General features: G+C 41.1%; 1 protein-coding gene across 3 annotated transcripts in view; it reads right to left on the bottom strand.

Moving 5' to 3' along the window:
* LOC124170864 (alkaline phosphatase 4-like) overlaps positions 1-22392 on the bottom strand; it is a 67908-nt gene that overhangs the window by 5717 nt on the left and 39799 nt on the right. For all 3 annotated transcript variants that reach the window (XM_046549873.1, XM_046549875.1, XM_046549874.1), the window contains 6 exons: positions 12467-12659; positions 10973-11139; positions 7539-7737; positions 6351-6484; positions 886-1084; positions 365-589 (listed from right to left, as the gene is read on the bottom strand). In XM_046549873.1, the coding sequence (XP_046405829.1) occupies positions 365-589; positions 886-1084; positions 6351-6484; positions 7539-7737; positions 10973-11139; positions 12467-12659 (1117 nt within the window). The remainder of the gene's footprint in view (positions 1-364; positions 590-885; positions 1085-6350; positions 6485-7538; positions 7738-10972; positions 11140-12466; positions 12660-22392) is intronic.

The following is a 22392-nucleotide window of genomic DNA, read 5'->3' as shown; positions in this document are numbered from 1 at the left end:
TAACGCGGTGGTAAAATCACGAATGCCTCTCTCGTCAATTCTTTCGCTAAGCCGCTGGAGCTATTTCACTGTCGTCGCTAGCGAAATTCGATCTTGGCAAATGTTTACGCTCGCTATATGCTGACAGAACGAGAATAACTTTTTCGTCGCTACAGAAACGAATCAAAGCATTCCTGGATAAATAGCTAGCGAATGAAAATGAGAATACGAATGCATACGCCGTTCGCCAATCCTTTCAACAAATCGCACTGGCTATATCCAGAGAGAACCAGAATTGGGCCCCTAGTTACCCAAAGGGCCATTTTTCTGCTCCCGATCCAGGGAAATTATGCCCCATAGCAATGGTCGTGAATTTCTGTCTCACCAATGGCGTAGATGGGCACGTCTTCGCCGGCGTGGGTCTCATCCTCCATATACATGGGGGAGAAGTGCTGGTAGTAGACGCCATCCCTCGTGCTGTCGGTGGACACGTCCCGCCACGTCGAATTGGCCTCTGTGGTGTCGTTGCGTCGATGGTAGTAAAAGGACGGCCCGTTGGCGTAGGTGAGCGTCTCGTAAGCGTAATCTGTTTTAGAGTCATTCGCGAAACCTGGGAATAAAAATTTGGAACATTTCACCTCTTGCAATAAAATTGGTAGATAACGAGGGTTGCATGCCATCACGGCATTTCGAGAAAAAAATCAGAAGAAAGAACATGATTCTGGGCTAGGGTGAGAGGAGAATCAAAGAAAAGAGAGAAAGTGAGGAATAATTTGAGGGAATTGACTGAGGATGCATCCCACTTCGTATCTGCGCGTAGGCGGGAAAATTGTGGTGCTTCTCCCGAAGCCCTTGCTGGGTGGCACGCGCATGCAGATGAATGATGAGAGGGAAAAGTGCACTCACCAAGTATGTCGTTGCCCCTGCGTGGATATCCGTTGATGGTGAATGCGTGCGAGTGGTCGGCCGTGACGACAACCAGCGTCTCTTTGGGGTCCACCATGGACATGGCCAATTCGACGGCGGCATCGAACTCGACGCCTTCCTGCAGCGCCAAGCGGGCGAAGTTCTCGTGGTGACCGTGGTCTATCCGACCGCCCTCCACCTGGCCATAGGGCAGGACAGGCAGGACACATGAGGACGAAGAGCCAAGTGGAACGTGCGCGACAAACTCAAATCAGTGGCAGATCCTCACTTTGAATGGGGGCCGGCCTTATTCCTTGTATTCGCCCCTGTGGGGACTGCCACTAAAATCTGAGGACATCATTTTAGCCGCTATGCAGTGCGTCACAATTCAGGGCGCTCAAGGAATAATACTCAAATTCAGTAAATCAACTTCGGCCCTTCTTGTTAGATTCTCTCTATATCCCACTCGTACACGGGCTACTTAGGAACAATCTATAATGATGGATCGGGCGGATATACACACAATTATGTCTAAAAATGATGCTTGTGGTGCATAATAAAAGTTCAAGAGCGAATCACTATCGATAAAACAGAAATACATGAAGTAAAACCTTCAAAATATTTTCTCCACCCACAGCCTCTTTTCTTCCCAAACTTAAATGCCTCCCGATATTTCCCTCCACCACCCGTCCCCTCACCAACATCATTTACCTTCTTCATTGTAACTTCTGCTCCGCTTTCTATGTAGGCCAATGCACCACCTCCCTTTACTTAAGGATAAATCCCCACACCTCCTGCTGTCCGTCATCCCCCCACGTACCAATCCCAGTTCCCACGAATTCGTTGTCCCTCGACTCGCTCTTTCATCATTGTTACAAAGTATCAGTCATTGCATCCCTCCCCCCAATTACTCCGCCCTCAAACCTCCATACCCTTGAATTAGCATGCATTTGGCTCTTACAGGCATGTAACGCACCTCGCTTGAACGTGGTCTGCTAATCCCCTCCCCTCTCTCCCCTTACCTCGTCCAATATTTTCCAAGCTCCTGCTTCCCATGTAACCTACCAGTGTTTTCCTCGATTTTGAAAAAGAAGCTGCAGCTTCGGAAGCTCCAAAATATTATTTTTCCGTGTGAGTGTTACCTTTCATGTGTTTCTGTCATGCATAACTCTATGTCGAGGCACATGAGCTTCATTCGTAGCATTAGTTCAGAAGATGTAATTTATTTTTTAAATTAATTTTACTGATATCATATGGGCACGAGCTCCCTGGGCAGTACCCATATACACGCCTCTAACCCGAAGTTCAGTGTGCATAGGTGACGGTAGAATTCACATCGGACTAACAATAAGCCTCAGGCATCGAATTTTCACTCATTCTGGGTAGGGGGGCTATTTTCTCTCTCCCTGACCCACCTTGCACCGGAGGAACTCGGGGGTATCCTAAGGCGTTACTCGAGGCAGTGAATCTCTGGTACCCATGAGTCATTAGCCGAGAGCTCTACCCACAGACTGCTACGTCTGTGAAGTCTCGAGTAAATATAAACCAGACGGTTTTCCCGCATCACTCTCCTGTAAAATCCACTTCCGACCACTGACTGACTGACTCACTAATTTAACATACATTTAGGGTGAAAGGGACGAGAGGCGATAAAAAGTTGAAACCCCAGAAAAATCGTTGAAACACTAAATATTCAATTTCCTTTCTATTACAATGTTGTCAACGGCCTCTATGCCTCTACGATAGGGGCCATTTGGGGGTAAAAAATCGACGGTAATGAGGAATTTTAACATCACGGAGAAGCTTGTTTGTGGCACAAAAGTCATTGTGGCAGCCTTTAGTGCACACCTTGTAACAGTCAGAAAGCCTGGAAGCCAAGAACTGTATGATATTCTTAGGATTAAATTTAATTAGGTTAGATGTCACCGAAAAAATGATCCCTAGGGAACAAGCGGCAGAAAAACATTGCGAGAAATGGAAAGTGTGCGGGAAAGAGCGCGGAGAGGCAGCAGTCAGCGTCAGAGCATGCGACCCCAATAGGATAGTTTCCTTCATCAAAGAAAACGAAAGGCATTGATTGCGAATCGTTACACACCATTAGTGTATTGATAATATACAAATTATTTAGTTTTAGAAATCCCATTTTAGACGAAAGTTAATGGCCAATTTTTACCTTATTTGAAAAAGACAAGATTGGCGCCCATGCGATGCCACTGCACGTGACGTCACAGGGACCTAGTTTCTATACGATAGGATAGGAGTTATACATCGTCTGAGGTTACCAATGCATGCATGAGGCACAGAGCTTAGGGAAACATCTCTTAATAATCACCTATTAAAATTGCCTATGGTCGGAAAGTTTCCTTCGTTTGATAGGGAATTAATAATCCTTATTTAAGCCAGGCGCTACGTGCTAGCAGGGTACTCTATGCTACCGCCGTGCTCGGCAGCAAGCAGCCTGCATCGTAGCGGCGTTCATAGCCTCACACCCAGGTGGCCTCACACACAAGGATGCCGACTTACAAAAAATATTGGGGGGGTGGGGCAAACCGGGGATCTTGCCCCGGGAATTTTAGAAGTAGTGAGTTTTAAGTTTTGTAAGCATTTTAGAAGAGCTACATGATCAATATTAGAACCCTGTTAACTCGAATCTCGATATCTGGACACTCCGTGGAAAATCGACGAGCCTGACACATTTTTTCCTCACACCCATAGCGAATTTTTTAGGGGGCTTGGGCCCCCTCAGGCCCCATGGAGTTGGCGCCACTGCTTACACAGCAGAAGCCAGACGTCACACGGGCTTTTTCCCAGCATTCATACATAGCCGTCGCGTTTTCGCGCGCTTGAAAATTTTCACTTTTCATTAAATAGCGAAGAATAAATATTGTCATTTAAAAATGTAAAAGCGTGAAATACGTACTCCAGGAGTATTTCGATTTAGGCAATAAAAATAGGAAACAACCGTATTGAAATGGCTACAAAGCACAATGGCAACCCAAGATCAAATGATAGGTCTTATTGCTGATTACAGATCATTTGTTTTTGTAATTCGATGGAAAAATTTATTCCCATTTAATATAGCACCCACCGAAAAAAAGAGATTTCAATATTGCAAGAAAAACTACTTTTGAGTATTAGTACATTAATGAAAGGGATTCAGGTGTCCTAAATAAAGTCCTAAAGGTCATACTCTTTAAAAGTACGGAATGACGGAGTATGTTTAGCACGATAAGTACCCTCAGAGTAAGCGACCATTGCGCCTGCGACCATGATGGAAACCACGTGACCTTTTCCCACCCTTCCGCTCTCCAGTGTCAGAGCACCGATGCGGTGATTTACTACCGTACATTTATTTTGAGCGAAATTATAATTTACCATATTTTTCAGTTCTCGTTGGAGATAACGTTTATTTTAATAAATTATATTTAAGGCCTTATTTACCATTTTTTTCATCTTCTGTGATTATGTTGGTATTTCTCTGAGCTGAGGTCATGTGGTTTCAATATTCATCTCTGATTATCAGCTTCACAAAAATGAGCATATTATGCACCGTAAAGTGGGATTAGTGGACCAGGGGAAATAAATTGGACCGCTCAACCAGTTCCGTGCCTTTCCTCTCCTTGTACCCAGCGGATTACTCTGGAATTACTTAAAGAAGTTTTTGAGCAGGCACTGGATTGTGCTGTGTGCTTCATCAAGAGTGGTATCGTGACCTGTGGAACGTTCAAGTTGAAATTCATGCTTATATGAAACACCGTGTTTCACCTAATTGAATAATATGTGAAAAATTCACGTTTCATCTTACTGTCTCAGAGAATTCAACACCGGCCAATTGCATTAATCAAATTAGTACACTTAAAGGTTATTTAACCTCTTTTTTCATACAGTATCAAATTCAGTTGCTTTAAAATTCACTAGAGAATAGAATTTGGTTTGTATCGTAAAGTGGATGGTTCGTACCGATGTTCGTACCGCCATGGTTCGTAACAATGTGAAGAAAACTGGGCCATCGATGTGTCCCAAGTAGGCTCGGGAAGATTTGAAATGTGCATTGCAACAGGTCAAAAGTGGCAGAATGTCAATTAGGAAAGCTACAGAGATGTTTGGTGTTCTTCGAACAACAATTCGTCATTGTGTGAAAATTTTTGATCCTCTGAAAAATGGCAGGCAAACCGCCCTCTCAGAAAAAGAAGGCAAGTGGTTGAGTGGAGAATAGGGCTGCTCTAATATAACAATTGATGTTTGTGATTGTATCTACTCAAGCATACCAATAAAATAAGTTGTGAAAGGAAAATAATTTAAAAGCAATAGGCCGGGTCGAGAAAGGATACAAGGATTCCTCTCTCGTCACCCAGATCACAGCAAGATTTCGTTAGAATATGAAAAGTAGAGCCCAGGATGATGTTGATACCATAAAAAAATTACTTTAAAAATCTCGAAGTAACCCTAACAAATCTCTCAAAATGTTTTTAACTAAGATGAGGCAAACCGTATTTTTTATTGTCACACTCATAAAAAAACGGATATTGCTGTTTCACTTCACCTTATTAATATTATAAACAGGCCATAGGCACCAAGTAGAATAGTGGTCCACTTTACCCCCCTCCCCCTCCCCCTCAAAAATTCGTTATGGGTGTGCGATAAAAATTTTTCATGCTTGTCGATTTTCACCGGAATGTCCAGATATCGAGATTCGAGTGATGAGGGTTCTAATAATGATCATATGGCTCTTATAAAATTCTTAAAAAACTTACAACTCAATACTTAAAAAATTTCCCGGGGCAATATCCCCGGATTGGGCCCCCCAATATTTTTTGTATGTCGGCATCCCTGACTTTACCCCAACTTGTGGGGTAAAGCGGATCACCTCGTTCAGTTTTTTTAAATAAAAACTTTTGGAAAGTTGGCGCACTCTTATGCAAATTGCATCGGGAAGACCTCGAAGGTAGGAATACCAACTAGGTACTCATATGTTAACTGGTACTTTTATTTAAGTATTGAGTAAAAGAGTCCACTTTACCCCACTCTCCGGTACTCTTTGATGCTGAGGTAAGAAAAGCCACCGGCAAATTCCGTGCATAATTGGGAGCAAAACATTTTCCAGTTTCACGATAATTTAAGACTTAAGTATGTAAAATAACAATAATATGTCGGCACAAAATAATCTTTTTTAATTCCCTAACATAATATGAATATACTGCATTAAATGTTTATTAAATTAAAATGTTTAATTTATGCATGTTCCCTGTTGCATTTCGCTGTATTTATTGTTGCCACATAATTGGGTAACTAGCTGAAATCTGAAACCTTGAAAATAGTATTTCCAGTCATGATACAAATGGAAGTTTTTCTGTTCCACAGTTCAGACTTTATAACGAAAAAAAACAATTCATTTGGAATTCATACAGTTAATAAAACCTTTACTTACTAATAACGTCACCCTCATCAAAACTGCACTTACTTACCATTAAGACAAATCCATTTTCATTTTTCTGTAAAATTTTTATTGCCTGAGAAGTCATATTCACAAGTGATGGTTGGCCCTGAGGTCCTCTGTCTCGCAATGAGTTGTATCTTAAATGACCGACATCAAACAGTCCTATGGAATATGAGCAAAGAAAGTTTTCAGTCATTAAGAGCATAGTAAGTAATAACAGAGTAATCGGAGAACATTTTATCGCGATATATCGAACATGGAACGTTTCCCACAAGAATTTATTTTCTATTCTACGAAAAACAATGAATTGACTTTGGCTTTCAATAGCACGGAGGGCACAATTGGAATGATTAATTTGATCTGCTAATAGACTAAAGAGAAAATGTAGTGAAAATCCAAATTGTAATGCATTCTTAGCCTTAGTCGAAAAGTTCTCCCCATTAATGATTTCCCAATTAGTCACGAAAACGGTTTTGGAGATATTTATTTGTCTTCCTACTTCCAATGATATTTGGAATTTCCTTGTCTGAGGGCATATTCAGTGACACAGAGAGAAAAGCAATGGAAAATGACCCTTCACCAGCTTGCGAGCATGTTATTCTTCTGCAGTATTATGCACTTTCGCACTATGGATTATACATTGGATATGATATTCACAAAATAGGTTGCAACAAAGTCAATTTTTCCTGAGTGATGTCTTGGAATAACACATCGAATGATAAACAAATATATCGTGCTGCCCACTAATTTTATTTAGCAGTTCACAACACGTGTTTCGATTGCCTTACAATCATCATCATTGCCTGATGATAATTGTTAGGCAATCGGAACACGTGTTGGAAAATGAAAATAATAGGCAGTCAGTAACGGATCAAGGGGGAGCTCAAAAGATATCTTGAGCCACCTTCACTTTTATCGTAATGAAAAAAGTTTCATGCAAATACTAAGAAATTTTTATTTATTTAAACTGACTGTTCACGTATTCAAAACAATGCCATCCTATGATATAAAACTGGTCATTGTGATTCTGCATGTTCGGCAATTCGGGCGACCCCGCAAGGGGGGGCAACGTCCCTCATATGTATCCACCACAGTGGGGAGTTCGATGTCTTTGTTTATCATTCAATGCATTGGTGTAGGTGGGCGGGGACTTCGCCACCCGCTCGCTCTCGCGTGCACAGGGAGCGTCCCATTCATGGCGCGCACACTCACTCACCCATGAGGTATTGGATGTGGTTCGTGTCGACCGCCATTAGACCCTCAGTGTCGTACACGTACGCGTGGCTCGCCCCCTCCTCCGCCCTCATCTTCTTCCACTCGTCGATCAAATTGCGCCCATCCAGTCGAATGCACGACTCGTCCTCGTCCTCTAATTGCGTGGCACCCATCGGATTCCACCCGCCGCCCATGATCACCTGCAAAATCACCCGCGAATCATGTGCCATTCATGATGACAAGTGTCAACTCTTCACATTTATCCAGGGATGGCAGGTGAAACGAAACGAAAATGCTTCGTTTCGATCAGAAGGGAAACGAAAATACGAGGCCTAGGTTCAGTCTCGTTCTTAGAAATTGAAATCACCAAGGAGTTGAGTTTCGACCCGGAACGAAACTTTACTCCCGGGAACGAAACGAAATTTATCGAAACTCCGTTGCTCATAGTGAAGTTTCAATCCCAAAAGTTGAGGAGAGGGCAGATAGAGGGGATAGTCCCATTACGTTTGAAAAACGTGTGGAGAGGTTAAAACATTGAGCTTAAAAATCGAATGGCCGGTTTGCGTTCACCGCTCTCCTATTAGTGGTAAAAATATGAGTGCCCCATGCATTTAATGGCGGTAGGCCGAACCTCTGGGTACTTCGACCTGAAGACGCCTGGTGGAATCCTGGCGTCACCTCTGACAACGAAACGCGGCGATAACCCGGAAAATGGAGAAATCCACAAATTCTGTACGCCACGGAAGACTACGAGACAACACTTTTAGAATGAATGTTTCAACCTCTGCACATATTGTCATATGCACAAATGGGTCGAAACTGTTCCCTCTTTTTCCCATCCTCACAACTTCTGGGATCAAAAGTTAACAATGAGCAACAGAGTTTCGATTAACTCAGTTTTGTCCCGGGCTAAAACTAAACTCCTTGGTGATTTTATTTTCGTGTGGGAACGAAACTAAACCTAGGTCTCGTATATTCGTTTCCCTCCGGGTGGAAACGAAACATTTCCTTTTCGTTTCAATTGCCTCCCCTAGTTATAATTCCGCTTCCAAAAGAAAAGATGACAATTACAGAATGTAAGGAGTATAGCTTTACTAGCCTATCGCACGCGGCGAAGGTGGTATTGAAGATTTGAAATAGAGGAGTGGAGTCGAGGGCAAACGAATACTTGCGCAAAGATCAGTTCGGTTTCATAAACGGAAAGTCAACTCGAGATCCAAGAGCGGTAATTAGTTCCCAGTGGAGAGGAAGTTAGAATATGACCAGGACGTGTATGCCTGCTTTGAGGATTTTGAAAAAGCATTTGATAGAGAGGACTGGGTAAAGTTGATATTTTCAATAAAATATGCGTTGATCGGAGAGATAGGCGACTCATTCGTAATCTGTAGATGGCCCAGACTGCGAAAGTGAGGGTAGCACTCGGAGAACATACGTGGACAAGCATTGGCCGAGGAGTGTGGTAAGGCTGTCCTCTGCTCTTAACGTGTTCGCTGAGGAAATGGTAAGAGAGGCGTGGGACGAGTTGGAAGCTGGAGTATAAGTGAGGGAATGATATGTTAATCAGTGAGGTTCGAGGATGATCCGCCAGTCAGCGAGGAGGCTGCACACTCTAATGGATGCGTTAGACAAACATTGCGGGGAGTATGGCATGAGAATTAATCACAAGACGACTAAGGTTGTACGGTTATTATAAAACATCGCGAGCTAGGAATGTGAGACTCAAGATAAAAGGAGGTGGGCAAAACCTTGAGCAGCTAGAGCATTTCAACAGTAGTAAGTACATCAATAAGAGAATTTCGTTAGAAAAGGAGGATTTCATGAAAAAGAAGGAGCTTATGAGAGGATAATTAAGTAAGAGCCTGAAGAAAAGGTTAGTGAAGAGTTTGATCAGAAGAGTACGCTCTACGGCGCGGAAGCAGGTATCCTTTGAGAAGAGGACGAGAAAAGACTGGAGGCGTTCGAGATGTGGGTATGGAAAAGAATCGAGATGGTGAAATGGACGGAGAGGAGGAACGATGAAGTGCTGGACATGTTGGACGAGGAGAGGCAGCTTTTAGACGAGATACGGAGGAGACAGAAGGTATAGAGTGCTGATCGGGGAGGGGATGTTGAATACAGTGGAGGGTAGAATGTTGGGTAAGAGAGGTAGAGGAAGGAAGAGAATAGGAATTTTTGATAGAACGAAAGGAAGTAGGTCTTCTTATTCAGGGGCGCAGCTAGGAATTAAGGCTGTGGGGGATTTAGGTGCAACTAATACCGGTGTGTGTGGGGGTATGGAATACCCACCAGGATAAGTGGTAAGTGCGAGATTAATAAATGGCGGAATTTTAAGGTAAATGGTTGAAAACTGTGAGTTTTACGGCTTTCTGAGGGATATTTTATTAATCCTTACATTATTCTATTAGTAATATCAATGCAATTAAGTAAAATGGATTTATCTTAAAGATTTCTCTGAGCTCTGGGAGGTTTTATCCCCTAAAATCCGCCCTCGCTGCGCCACTGTTCTTATCGTGTATTTAAGAGGGAGGTTCATGAAGGGAGTGGACATTACCACTGCAGTACTTTCAAATACTCCATAAAAACCTACCTTAATCGGTAAAATACTCAAATAATAATCATAAAACCCGTGAGATATGAAGTGATACTACTTAGCACTTTTCCAAATAAACCTTTATTTCACCTGAGTCAACATGTTTCACTGCACTGCAGCATTATCAAGACTCTAATATACCTGGAGACTGCTTGGAGACTAGAGTCTTGACAATGCTTCAGTGCAGTGAAACATGTTGACCTAGGTGAAATAAATTTTTATCTTGAAAAGTGCAAAGTAGTATCGCTTCATATCTTATAATGGATCTCCACAAAGTATATGCCTCTTCCATTCAATTTAATAAAACCCGTGCTGAATTCATCGAGATAATCCAGTTCTCACGTAAGTATACAAGTATCCACCTAGGGTCACAAGATATTTGTCTGCTCGTGAACGGGACTTCAGAAAGGAGTCCGTCTCCGTCAAGCTTCATTGATGCTACCACTTGTGGCGCTTTTAAATCGCTCTTCAAATACGCTTGCAACGCGGCGTCGAGCGCTGAATGATCTAGTTGTCCCTAATGTTTTCTATTGAGTGCCTGCACTCGCGAGGAATATCATTGAGTGCTAATGTGTTCATTTGGAAATAGCAAACAGAATATAAATCTCAGGGAAGAACCCTTTTTATAGTTCTTTTACCATGTAGTTCGTATCGCTTTGCCGTCAGCATCGCGAGTGGTGACTTAGGTAAGTAAACCCATTAAAATTCGCGCTGTGCAAGAGCACATTTAGTTGGCGGCTGGAGAATCCTCCGATGGATTATCCGTGGTCTGAGTTGTGGCGCACTCGAGGCGCCCACTACTACTACCACCAGGGGTCACTGCAGTGGCGGTGGCCTCATCTCACCTGGAGCCGCCGCCCCGGCTCGTCCTCCACGAGCTGCCTCGCCACGTCCTTGAGGCAGTCGCGGTCCGGCGCCGGGATGCCACCGTCGCATTCCCAATCGCGGTGGTTGACGTGCGCGTAGAGCGCAGCGGGCGTGGCGTGCGTGACGCGCGTCGTCGTGACGAAACCTGTGGACAGTCGAATGGTTAATGCAGAAACAACAATAGGAGGAGAGATGGCAACGAGGGCGGCCGTGAATGGGATCCCTCACTCGATCCGTGTTCACAGGGGCGCAGCTAGGGATTAAGGCTAGGGGGGGTTTTAGGCGCAACTAATACTTACGGGTGTGGGGGTATTGCATACCTACCAGGGTAAGCAGGAGTTGCGGGGGCCCTCTTTCAGAAAAATTTAAGAACAAGGGTTCAGAATGGCGAGTTTTACGGCTTTCTGAGGTACATTTGATAAATCCTACCTTTATTCTATAAGTAATACTGATCCAGATAAGTAAAATGGATTAAACTTTAAAATTTCTCTGGGCTCTGGGGGGGGGGTTTATCCCCCAAAACCCCCCTCGCTGCGCCACTGCGTGTTCATACAACGAATTCGGGACAACAGGGGGAAGAGTGAGCCTTACAGAGACAAGACGACCACGCTGTCCACTCCGCCATTCTGTGGACGATTGAAAGAAGAAAATGCGAAAGTTACTGCGGCCCACTCTTCATAAACTCGTGACGTCAGTAGAGTTTTACCATTTACTCTATGAAGAAGAACCTTCCATTGAGGGAGGCAATCTCTAAAAAGCGTATGAACGAGAGTGAAACACGCGAGGCCGAGGAGTAAAGCTGAGAAGTGGAGGCACCCTCGCTACGTCGTCAAATTCATTGCATAAGTGTTAAGGTGATCGATTTTTCGATCGATCGAATAGCTGCAGAGGAAGGCGACGAACAGAGAAACGGAAAATAACGGTCGCTTTATTTTGCAATCTCAATCAAAATGGAGAATTTTAAAAATTGGTCATTGAGCAGTAAGGGGATATGTTGGTGCTATTATCAGGTACACTGATCATCCAGGTACACTTCGACGCCCATAAAATATTTTTCGCTTTTTTGATCGTCAACTGAGCGGTCTTTATACGGCATAAAACTGTTTTCATGGGAACTTGTGGGCTTGCACATCAGGGCACATTGGAAAAATCGATTTTTTTTAAAAATCCATCTGGCCCAATGAAAAACAGTTGTGGGACTGATAAAAAATAAGGCCTAAAAATTTGAAAAGTCTAGGTGAATCCTTGATCCTCGCTCAAATTCCATTAATGGGGGGAGGATAAAATATTTATTATTTCGTTTTTTTGATAAATATTTGATTTTTTGGTGAAATTAAGCCGCTAATATTATCACAAAAAATTGTACCTCAAAATGTGTCCCAATTCTCCCTAGTCTCCCCTACATGGTGATGTTTCACATCAAAGTATGCATCGTTACCTATATATAACCGCTATTCTGATAGGCTCCTTACCAGTGCTCTTGCCAGCGTCCTGCGCCCACTTCATCAATGAAGTCACCGCACTCTTCTCGTTGATTGCCCGATCACACTTGTTGTAGGGGGCATTGACGTCGAAGCCCACCATGTAAAACTTGCTCTTTACGCCGGAGAAGATGGCCGTTGCAGTCCCCGCCGAGTCTGGTACTTGTTTGTTGATGTTGTACGTCTGTAAGAAAGAAGACACAGATGTAAGAGTACACAGTGCAAACACTGTTTTTACATGCGACGAAGTGAGCTCCATCGTTCAAGACCCACTCCACAAGCCGTCTTAATAGGCGTGCGGCTGAAGGTGTGAGGAAACTAACCGTCAGCCTGTGGTAGGAAGATACGAAACGATTAAGGCGCTGAGAGTGCCTGAGCTTGACCGATCAATTCCTCTATCCATTATTGCTCGAAGAAAACAAAAATTCGTAGGCATATCCACCTCTTTGCTTTAGTCGTTTCTATTGGATCTGGAAAGACGATGGCTTTGAGTGAGTCGGCCTTGTCTAAGGAATCAGAATGAATAAATTAATATCCTTATATATGATAGAATATATATAGAATTTACAAAAGCCTTTTCGTGTCACATTATCCATTTTCACATGCATCCCAAATTCCCACAAGATTGCTACTTTAAAATCATACCAATTTTGACCCTCATTTTATGTTTGCTCTCCATTCAATGACGTAATTATTTCTTCCCGAATCGAATCTACTCCCAAAACTGTTACAGGTATGTGCCAAAGATAGTATGTCTAATTTTACGTAAAATGTCGACTCATTTGAATGCTTTTACCTATGATGTTGTTTCGAATAATGAGGTCCCCTCTCACGTCTCGTCTTTTTCGTCTTTTCGCTGCGTCAGAGTCCTCTGGATTATCGATAATACACTACATAGTTACATAACACACAATCCTATGGGGGAGTAGTGTAGAGATCTGCTATCCAGAGGACTCTGCGCTGCGTGAGCCTCCAATGCCATCTCGCGGCCACGCTCCTCAGAACGTGCCCTTCATGTCATTGCCCCTTCCCCAGCCCACCTTCCTATCAACCCCAAACGTTAATCCGTGGTCACTATCCACCCATTAACTTCCCATGGGCCTCGACCGGTGGCGTAACCAGGAATTTCGTTCGGGGGGGAGGGTCCAAAACCAGGGGGGGAAATTTTTGAAAAACAGGATACTAAGTAGTGGGTTTTAAACTAATTTTAACACTTTTCATAATCGAAAAAACTTCATTTGTTAAATAAATATTTTTTAAATTCATGATTTTTCAAAAATTTGTTTTCTTTTATGAAGGAAAAGGATTGCGTCTTTATATTTCGGAGGGGGGGCCCGGACCCCCGCACCCCCCCTACCTACGCCACTGGCCTCGAACACACTTATTAATCTGCTCCTTAAATTGAATTGCTGGCATTAACTTGACAACGATCATTAATGGTCATTTATATACTGATTAACTCCTGCCTGTAATAATAAGAAAAGCACCTGAGTTTTAGGAACTCTATCGTTCAAACAAATAAACCACTTTCATTGCAGCAGAAAGGAGAAGCTGATCATTTCTGCGTTGTATTACATACTTCAAAAATCCTCTACTCCTTAGTATTTAATGTACTTATTTTTTTCTGAAAAAGTACTCGTTTTTTCTCGTAAAATCCATAGCGCTTAGTTTTCCTATCGTAATATGAACTTTTATTTAATATCAGAAAAAGCCTGATTTCTCTCTGTTCACAGAATTAAATTTTGTAGCTACAATTGAGCTCTTTGAATGTTGATAAGAAATGCCCACCTGCCGCTAAACACGCTAGAGGTGGCTCTCAAGGTCTCGAGGAGATGGAGATGAAATCATCATGCACTGCCGGCTTTAATCTTTAAGGGTGCATTTCGGAGTGCTGTCCAACTGCTTCCTAGCAATGTAGTGAGGAAAAATCCGCCTGAACCATAATCTTCTAACGACGCACAGTGGGCGGAAATCGAAAAAAGCTGGCCAAAACCTCAACTTTTCACTATTTTTTTTTAAATCCAAAAGTTGCGTAGTATTGTTCTAGAATGTCTATTCTTCCAAATACGTTAATTTTTTTGAATTTATTTATGCTCTTTATATGTGTAATATCCTTCAAAAAGTGATTAAAAAATCGCGAAGTTCCAAATCTACGTTTTTTTTTCAAAAAATCTCTATGTTTGTTGCCCTGGTGTGTGAACAAAACATAAATATTGTTCTATTGGCGAATACACAACGATAATATATATCTTTTAGATACTATAACGCTATTCATCGTGAAAAACAACACTTTCCGAATGACCATTATATATTAATTAAAAATTAACTGTTTTTCGTTTAAATTTTAACTAAAGCAGAGATAAACTTACTTATCTCCGCTTATCTCCGCGGAGATATTATCATCAACAGTTAGAGCGAGGTTTATTCTATGTAACGGAACGATAAAATCCTGCGCATACTTGCAACTTTTCCACTTTTGTTGAATAATGTAAAATAACGCACGGCGCGTAGCGGAGCGGCGTCGCAGCGCTCGGGACAGAGGGTGTTCTGATTGTCTAATTCTTTGGAAAACTAGGATTGTAATCACACTTGCTGTTCATTTTGTATTTTCCACATATTCCCTTTATTTCTTTTTGGGCTATTCCCAGCTCCGGTGTTTTAATCATTTCCTAGAACTCCGCAGTGTTCAAGCTTTGCCCGCGGTTCACCAAGACGGCAATAAATAGCCGTTATCACTGTCCCTTGCCGTCTTTTGTCTACAGCGGCTACTGGTTTCTGCATGCAAAAAATTTTAGAGGCACGTACGAGGAATATTGGTCATAAACTGCCTTTTCCTAAAATTATTTCCTCAATATTGGTTACTCGTGGAGGAAGACCATTGACGCCTTTTGAGAGAGCAAGTGATAGGTCCAAAAGAAGGAAAACAGAAGAATGTGAGAAGCAGCACTTCGAAAGAGGAATTATGTGTGGCAACTTCAATGCAGTTACGTACCATAGGAGATGATGCTGCAGAAAAAAATGTTAAATAAGCAACAACAATTACACCAACCAGGACCAAGAGGATACTTGACAAATGGAGAAGGAAAGAAATAGCTCAAACAGAATCATCGGGGGAAGAGGTCCCTTATTGTAGGTATTTGACAAAGGCGCAGTATGTAATAATTCATGAAACGGCGAGAAATCATGGCCACAAAGCATACCCAAGTTACGACCAAATCAGTTTGGCAAAAAGTGCTGCATATCCTGAGGGAATATCTATTTCTGAGGTAAAATGTGAAGTTAACTTGCAGTCTCCATTAAATCGCACAGCCTCAAGGATAATATCTTCACTTAAGTTTTTAATGAAAGACTGCCCCAATAACCCATCCTAATATGTAAATGGGGTTTTGACGGAAGTTCTGGCCTTTTCCAGCACAATGAAATGATACCTGTGAGAAACCTAATGTAAGATACGAAAGCTAGTTCGCGACCTCTCTTGTACCACTTCACTTGTTAGACACTACATCAGGTAGGCACATTTGGAAATAGTAGTATTAGCACCACGCAACGTTCTCATTCTGAAACGTAAATGATAGAGTTTTTTGATACAGATAAATCTTTATGGTCTAATCCTCGCCCATCCTCGACCAGATTTTGTAGACCAATAACTAACTATTCAATGGATCCGAGTAACGAGAGAGGTTTCCGTGGAAGAAGAAAGGTATATTAATGAGCAGACAAAGAATCTTTGACCAATTCAGATCGACAGTATTTTGGTGACTTTAATATTTTTGCTTATAGTGATTGATGGAAAGATATGGCATATAAAGCAAATAATAATAATTAGTTTTTATCAAGTGTTTACTCTTCAATTTATATCTAAATTCTTTTATAGCTTGATTTGGTAGGTATGCGATGCATTGGCAGAAACGAGCAGCATGAAATGCTATCTGTTAGCTGTATTTGAGACTGCTGGGGGCTGCTTCCCGAGGAATTTTAGTTTCCCTTACTCTTTTTGTTTTCCTTGGTTACTCATCGAAGATATTCCATTTGTGGGCGAAGATGTATGCAATCGGAGGGGGGTGCTACTTGCAAACTCTGATTTGATTTATGTCGGATTTTATGATTATTTCGCCTGCATTTACTGCGGTCTTGCCCCGGTTTTCACTGTTGGTTTATATTTTACGTATTATAAAGCTTGAATAGCTGTCAGCTGTGGTGGCCAAAACTCCCCTTATTGTCATTGTTTATCACATCACTTTTATTTTATTATTGTTTGCAGTACTATTTATTTAATTAAAACTCACTTCATCCATTCCATTCACTACAAAAAAGGAAGAATAACCGAAAAATTATAAGAAAAAAATATGTAATTGAGAATTACTAAAAAATAAAATGATTTGAGTCTAGTGGAGTGAACGTGCGACTGTAATAGTGATTGTTGTGAGTTCGGGCCCCCGAAGTGGACATTTAGGTGGAATTTTTTAAAACTCGTTCGCTTGTTTTGTATTTCTTTATATATTTCTAATTATTTTAAATTCTCTTCAACAGCATCATTTACTTTTTCAAAATTTAAATGAGCCACACAGAAGTTATGAATAGGGCAAGTGTGGTCTTATCCTTTTTAAGAATGGCTACATTTAAAAGGCAAGGGATTCGGAAAAGAGGGTCAGCCGATCCCGGCGGATAAAAATCCAGCGTTAGCGATATTGAACACTTCGAAGAGTGGTGCAAGGAGTCTCAAATTTCTTTTTATAGCTAGAAACATATCATTATTTTTCGATCAATACTGATCATAATTATTTGCTAGATTTCATTTACTTTGCACCCTCCTTGGTTTTCTCAGTTGTGCTGTCAGATTTGAAAACTTATTGGCACCTTTGTGGAGTGTGCGCATATTGAGATCATCGATATTGGTTAATTATGCGAAAAATCCACAGAGAAAAAATCATTCGCCTTGGACTGCTCGTCGCATAATATGCTCAGCAGTTCATACCACCTTGTCCGGTATAGTCCACAAATTTCCACAGGGATGAATGACGCCTCGATAGCTTAACTGGATAAAGCACTCGGCCGGAAATCGAGGGATCCGGGTTCGTATCCCGGTCAAGGCGAATGATTTTTTCTCTGTGGATTTTTCGCACAATTGTGCATTGCGGGTGACTCCCGTAAAAGTTATCACCGTGGCTAGTCCCGGTATACTTAAATTCGATATTGGTTAATTTATCATTTTGTGCATCATTATATGATGTCTTAGTTGAGCTATATAGCGTAAATAGCCATCATAATCATTACATACTACTTCACTAGGGTGTAGTACAATGTGTTCACCGGTCCTCAATGAATGCAACGATCCAACAAATCTCTCACAGCGGATTCGTCCAATTAATCGGTGGGCTGAAAAAGAGAACTCGTTGACGTTATACCCTATTGTGATTCCAAAACCTTGAAGGTCTAAAGATCTCACCACTTATTGTAGTGACACACCTTTATATCGTCATTGCGTTAGTTCGAGCGCATTATTGAGTACTTCAATCCTATAGGAGTCCTATATTGTTTATAGTCATTGTTGCTGGCATAATTTTTGTAAAATAATCCTAATTCTTATTTTCAATAAGCAAATTAATAAGCATATTTCTTATTATTCTCTTTCGTAATCTAAACTTTTTCTCGCTTGAGAAAATGTTTCTTGAAAAATATTGTGCACCCTGGGATTAGAACCCGGGTCCAGGTAGTAAATCCACGCGCATACCTTGTCACGACGGTAATCTAATTGAACGCTAAAGCATGATTAGACAATAATATTCGAGTGATAACCGTGGGAACGTGAATCATGGAACCGTAAACTATGGCAAAGCGAGCAAAAGAAAAGCGTGCGAAGAGGAACATTAAAATATTCATTTTCACCAATTTTCCTTTAACTTCCATAAAATATTGGTCTACAAACACATTAAACATTTTATAAGCTATGAAAAAGTACTGAATAATTATAATGACAATCTATGCATAGAAGTCATAGATTTTCACGAGCAAAAATTTAGCAAAAAACCTGAGACAGCAATGTAATGCTCTTACCACTTCTCCATGCCGCTAATTTCCAGTATGTGAAAATTGAAGATTGCGCAGTTTTGAAGTGATTTGATATGTTCATAGGAAAAGGACCTGGGAGCCGTGTACAATGGAGTAGCGAACTATAGAAAAGCATGTAGATCACCAACAACTTCATCGATAATTCAGAACCAGTTTTGAATTTCTGACCTATGGAAGAGCAAAACAGCTCATGGTTGAGTCGAGTGTTGCGCTGCCGGATAAAAGGCATGGTTGAGGAAGGTGAAACAGTTTCTTAAATAGCTGGGCTGCTGAATTGGTCCTGGGCAGTGGCGCAGCGAGAGGGGGTTTTTGGGGGTTAAACCCCCCCCCCCCACCAGAGCTCAGAGAAATTTTTAAGTTTAATCCATTTTACTTAATTGGATTGATATTACTAATAGAATAGCGTAAGGATTAATAAAATATCCCTCAGAAAGCCGTAAAACTCACCATTTTGAACCATTTATCTTAAAATTCCGCAATTTATTAATCTCGTACTTACCGCTTATCCTGGTGGGTAGTCCATACCCCCACACACACCGGTATTAGTTGCAACTAAACCCCCCCAGCCTTAATTCCTAGCTGCGCCCCTGGTCCTGGGGTACTGTTTATTATTGGTTAAGACGTTTCAAGGAAGGCGACTAGTCGCTGATAAACAGGTGAAGTAGCGGCAAGCCTCGAGCCATCCATATCTTCGAGGATTCGCCATTTGATAGAGGATAATCCTTCTTGTTGGTAGAGTAGTTGCCTTATCCAAGTAGGCGTAACTTGGATGCAGCTACGCAACGGTTAGAAGGCGTTTGATGGAGCATAGTATTAAACTCCACAAACCTGCCCTCAAGCCATTCCTAATAGACCGACAAAAACATTAGAGGCTGTTGTTCAGCGGGAACAATTTAGTGAGCGAATAGGCTTTTTGGGACTTCACCATTTTTGCTGACGAGAAAAATTTTCAAAGCATATAAATAGGAAGAATAGAATTGTGGAGAAATACACTGTATGAAACTAAGTCTTTCATCTCGTAAATTGATTGACTTTTGTCCATTGTTTCATCAATTATGAGAAGAGGTGTATTAGAGCGCACTGAATATAGATATCTGTGAATGACAGCCGTTGAACGAATTCATAGGGAAATTGAACAATATTTTATATTTCAGTTTTTCAAATTCGGTTATTACCCTATTTTGCATATCCCTAACCTTCAAAATGTACTGTCCATTCATAGTGATCATACGTCTAACCCTACCCGATTCCATACTTTTATATGCCTCATTATCGTTAAAAAACCTGTTGCAGCGAATTTAAAATGAATTGAATACTATAAAGAATTACAAAACGAATGAGTGACCGTGAAAAAAATGCAAACAATGTTTTCCACGTAGGGGATTCGAACTCACTATCACCATTATCTCAGTCGCACGTTTACTCCTTTAGGCCACCGCAGCTGCTGATTGAGAAGGCTTTATAAAATGTACAATACAAACCAACAGTGAAATCCGGGTTAAGTACAAAGTAAATGCACACGAAATAATCATTAAATTCGACATAAATCGACAGAACGATCACTTTGAGAATAACTTCTCCCTCTGAGTGCCTATATCTTCAACCGCAAACGTAATATTTTCTGGGAGTAACCAAGGGGAACGAATAGAGTAAGGGAGAAAAAAATTTCTCGAGAAGCAGAAGTGGCGCCTCAAACTTAGTCCAAAAACTTTTAAAAGTGACTGCACATTATTGACGTGTAATCAATGTCAACGATAAAATGTTCACTATCACCTCCCACGATGAATCCTAAATCACAAGATCATTTCTCCAGCTTCTCAGGGATCAAACAAGTGATAGCTCGAGCTATCATTTTCTGACGGTTCTCACGGTTATTTCTGCTGTCCTTTTTTTCTATCATATTTTCTGTCGCTCAGTGTTCACAGCTTTCATACCACTGAAAGCCAAACTTGACGTTACAATCGCTTTTCGCGGTCGTTCGTTCTGATTGGCTGAAAGACAACGGAAAAAGGGACTTGTCAAGTGATGAAAAGCGATGGGAATCCCTATCGCTGGAGCCATCGCTGAAAATGATCGCGTAACGTGGTCATTTTCATGCGATTGCTGGAACTATCACTCGGAATGGACGGCAAAATTATTGTGTGAGTCAGGATTAAGATCTCTTAACAATTGTACAAACTAAAAATAATAATGGTTATCATTTATAGCAAACGTCTCTGCTTCTGAAATAGATTATGACATGGTGCTTTTGGTGTAGAGTGATACAAAATTTTAAAGCCAAAGTCGAAAAATTTCAAATCCCGTTACGTCAAATCGGAGATTTCTAAAGATTTACAACAACTTCATCTCGAAGCTTCATCCCTTTCCGAAAATGATAATTTCGTATAAAATTAGATATGGTACGCTAACGAATTCACCGAGTAAATGCTACCTACTCTTTAACGAGAGTGAAACAGCCCAGAGCGGCTGAAGGAGAGAGCACTACTAAAAATCCCTGCGAAATCATTCATTGCATTTTCCCTCTCCCGCATCATGCTCCTCATTAGAAGAGACTACAATGTCGTATCGATACGATTAGCCTACGATTTAAAACCCCTGAGTGGCGATGCTTTTACATTGAGAGGCAATGTAATACATTCCAGCTGTATCTTTTGCGCAGGAAATCCAACTGATTCAGTGACATGCCATTCGGTTTTATAAACCCTAGTCCGATGAATAAAAGAACCTCCAATTGCAAGGTTAACAAGGTAGCAGCAAAAGTTTGATATTGATACAAGGCAAGAACATCACGATGCACAGTGGGCTAGAATCGAAAAAACTGGCTAAAACCTCAAAAACGATTTTTTTGAGCTAGGAAGTTGAATCTTCGCATACATATTCTCAAATAAATTATACATAACTTTTCAGATTGTTTCTTTCCTGTGTCTTCACGTTAACAATATATTTGAATTCATGGAAGGAGGAAGAATGACTCTTATTATTCAATCGCTGGGCACTGCAAGAGGTACACTGAAAGGCTTCTTTCTTTGAGTGCATCCCATATACTACTCCGGAGAATGGACGTACCTCGTGTGCTTAAAGTAGGGAAAAGGACACTTTTATTTAAAAAAAAACTGTCTTTCTAGGCAATAGCCGTCCATGATCCATGGCCTCTACTTCCTAGCCTCCCATACCTATTGACCTGTTGACAAAGGTCGTTTTATAGCACTGTTGAAGTGCGGTGCCCTTGGACCTTGTTTTTGGTATGGTCTCCTGCTAACTATTGAAGTTTCAGAAGGCATATTATTTACACCAGATAATACATATTTTCATAGGAATACAATTAATTTTTAATTTATATCTTACGGTCATTTAAAATATTGATTTAAGTCTCCTAAGTTTATGTCACAGTCATTATTTTTAATAAACTGCGCTTTTGACAAAAGCCATTTTTTAGAAATATTTTCCTGAAAAATCAATACATAAACCAAATCAACAAAATTTACCCTCTTTTTTAACTAAAATACAGCAACTAGCACTCTCATAAATAAACAAGTTACCATTTTTCATTCAGTATCTGACGAGTCCTTTTCATTTTCACCATCTAAACTCAAGAATTGTTTTTCATCTTCAAAAACAGATCCATTACGTTTTTCGGCAAGCTGGAAGTTTTTTTCTAGTTGAATTGGCGTAAGGTTTGTAATTATCAGATATGACGTTAGGAGTTGTCTTCGAAATAAATCCTGGTTTGTGGCCATTCGTGATATATTCTTGTCAACCGTTCACGGAACTTTCTCACGTCCGTATTCCGCGCCTCTATTGCCTCCTCTGACAGTTGTCCCAAGGGAAAAATGAATTATTTTGCAATA

The sequence above is a fragment of the Ischnura elegans genome, chromosome X (genome assembly GCF_921293095.1).
Source record: "Ischnura elegans chromosome X, ioIscEleg1.1, whole genome shotgun sequence".
Taxonomy (NCBI): domain Eukaryota; kingdom Metazoa; phylum Arthropoda; class Insecta; order Odonata; family Coenagrionidae; genus Ischnura; species Ischnura elegans.
The sequence above is the reverse complement of the archived record's forward strand: the minus strand, read 5'-3'. Positions and strand labels throughout refer to the sequence as shown.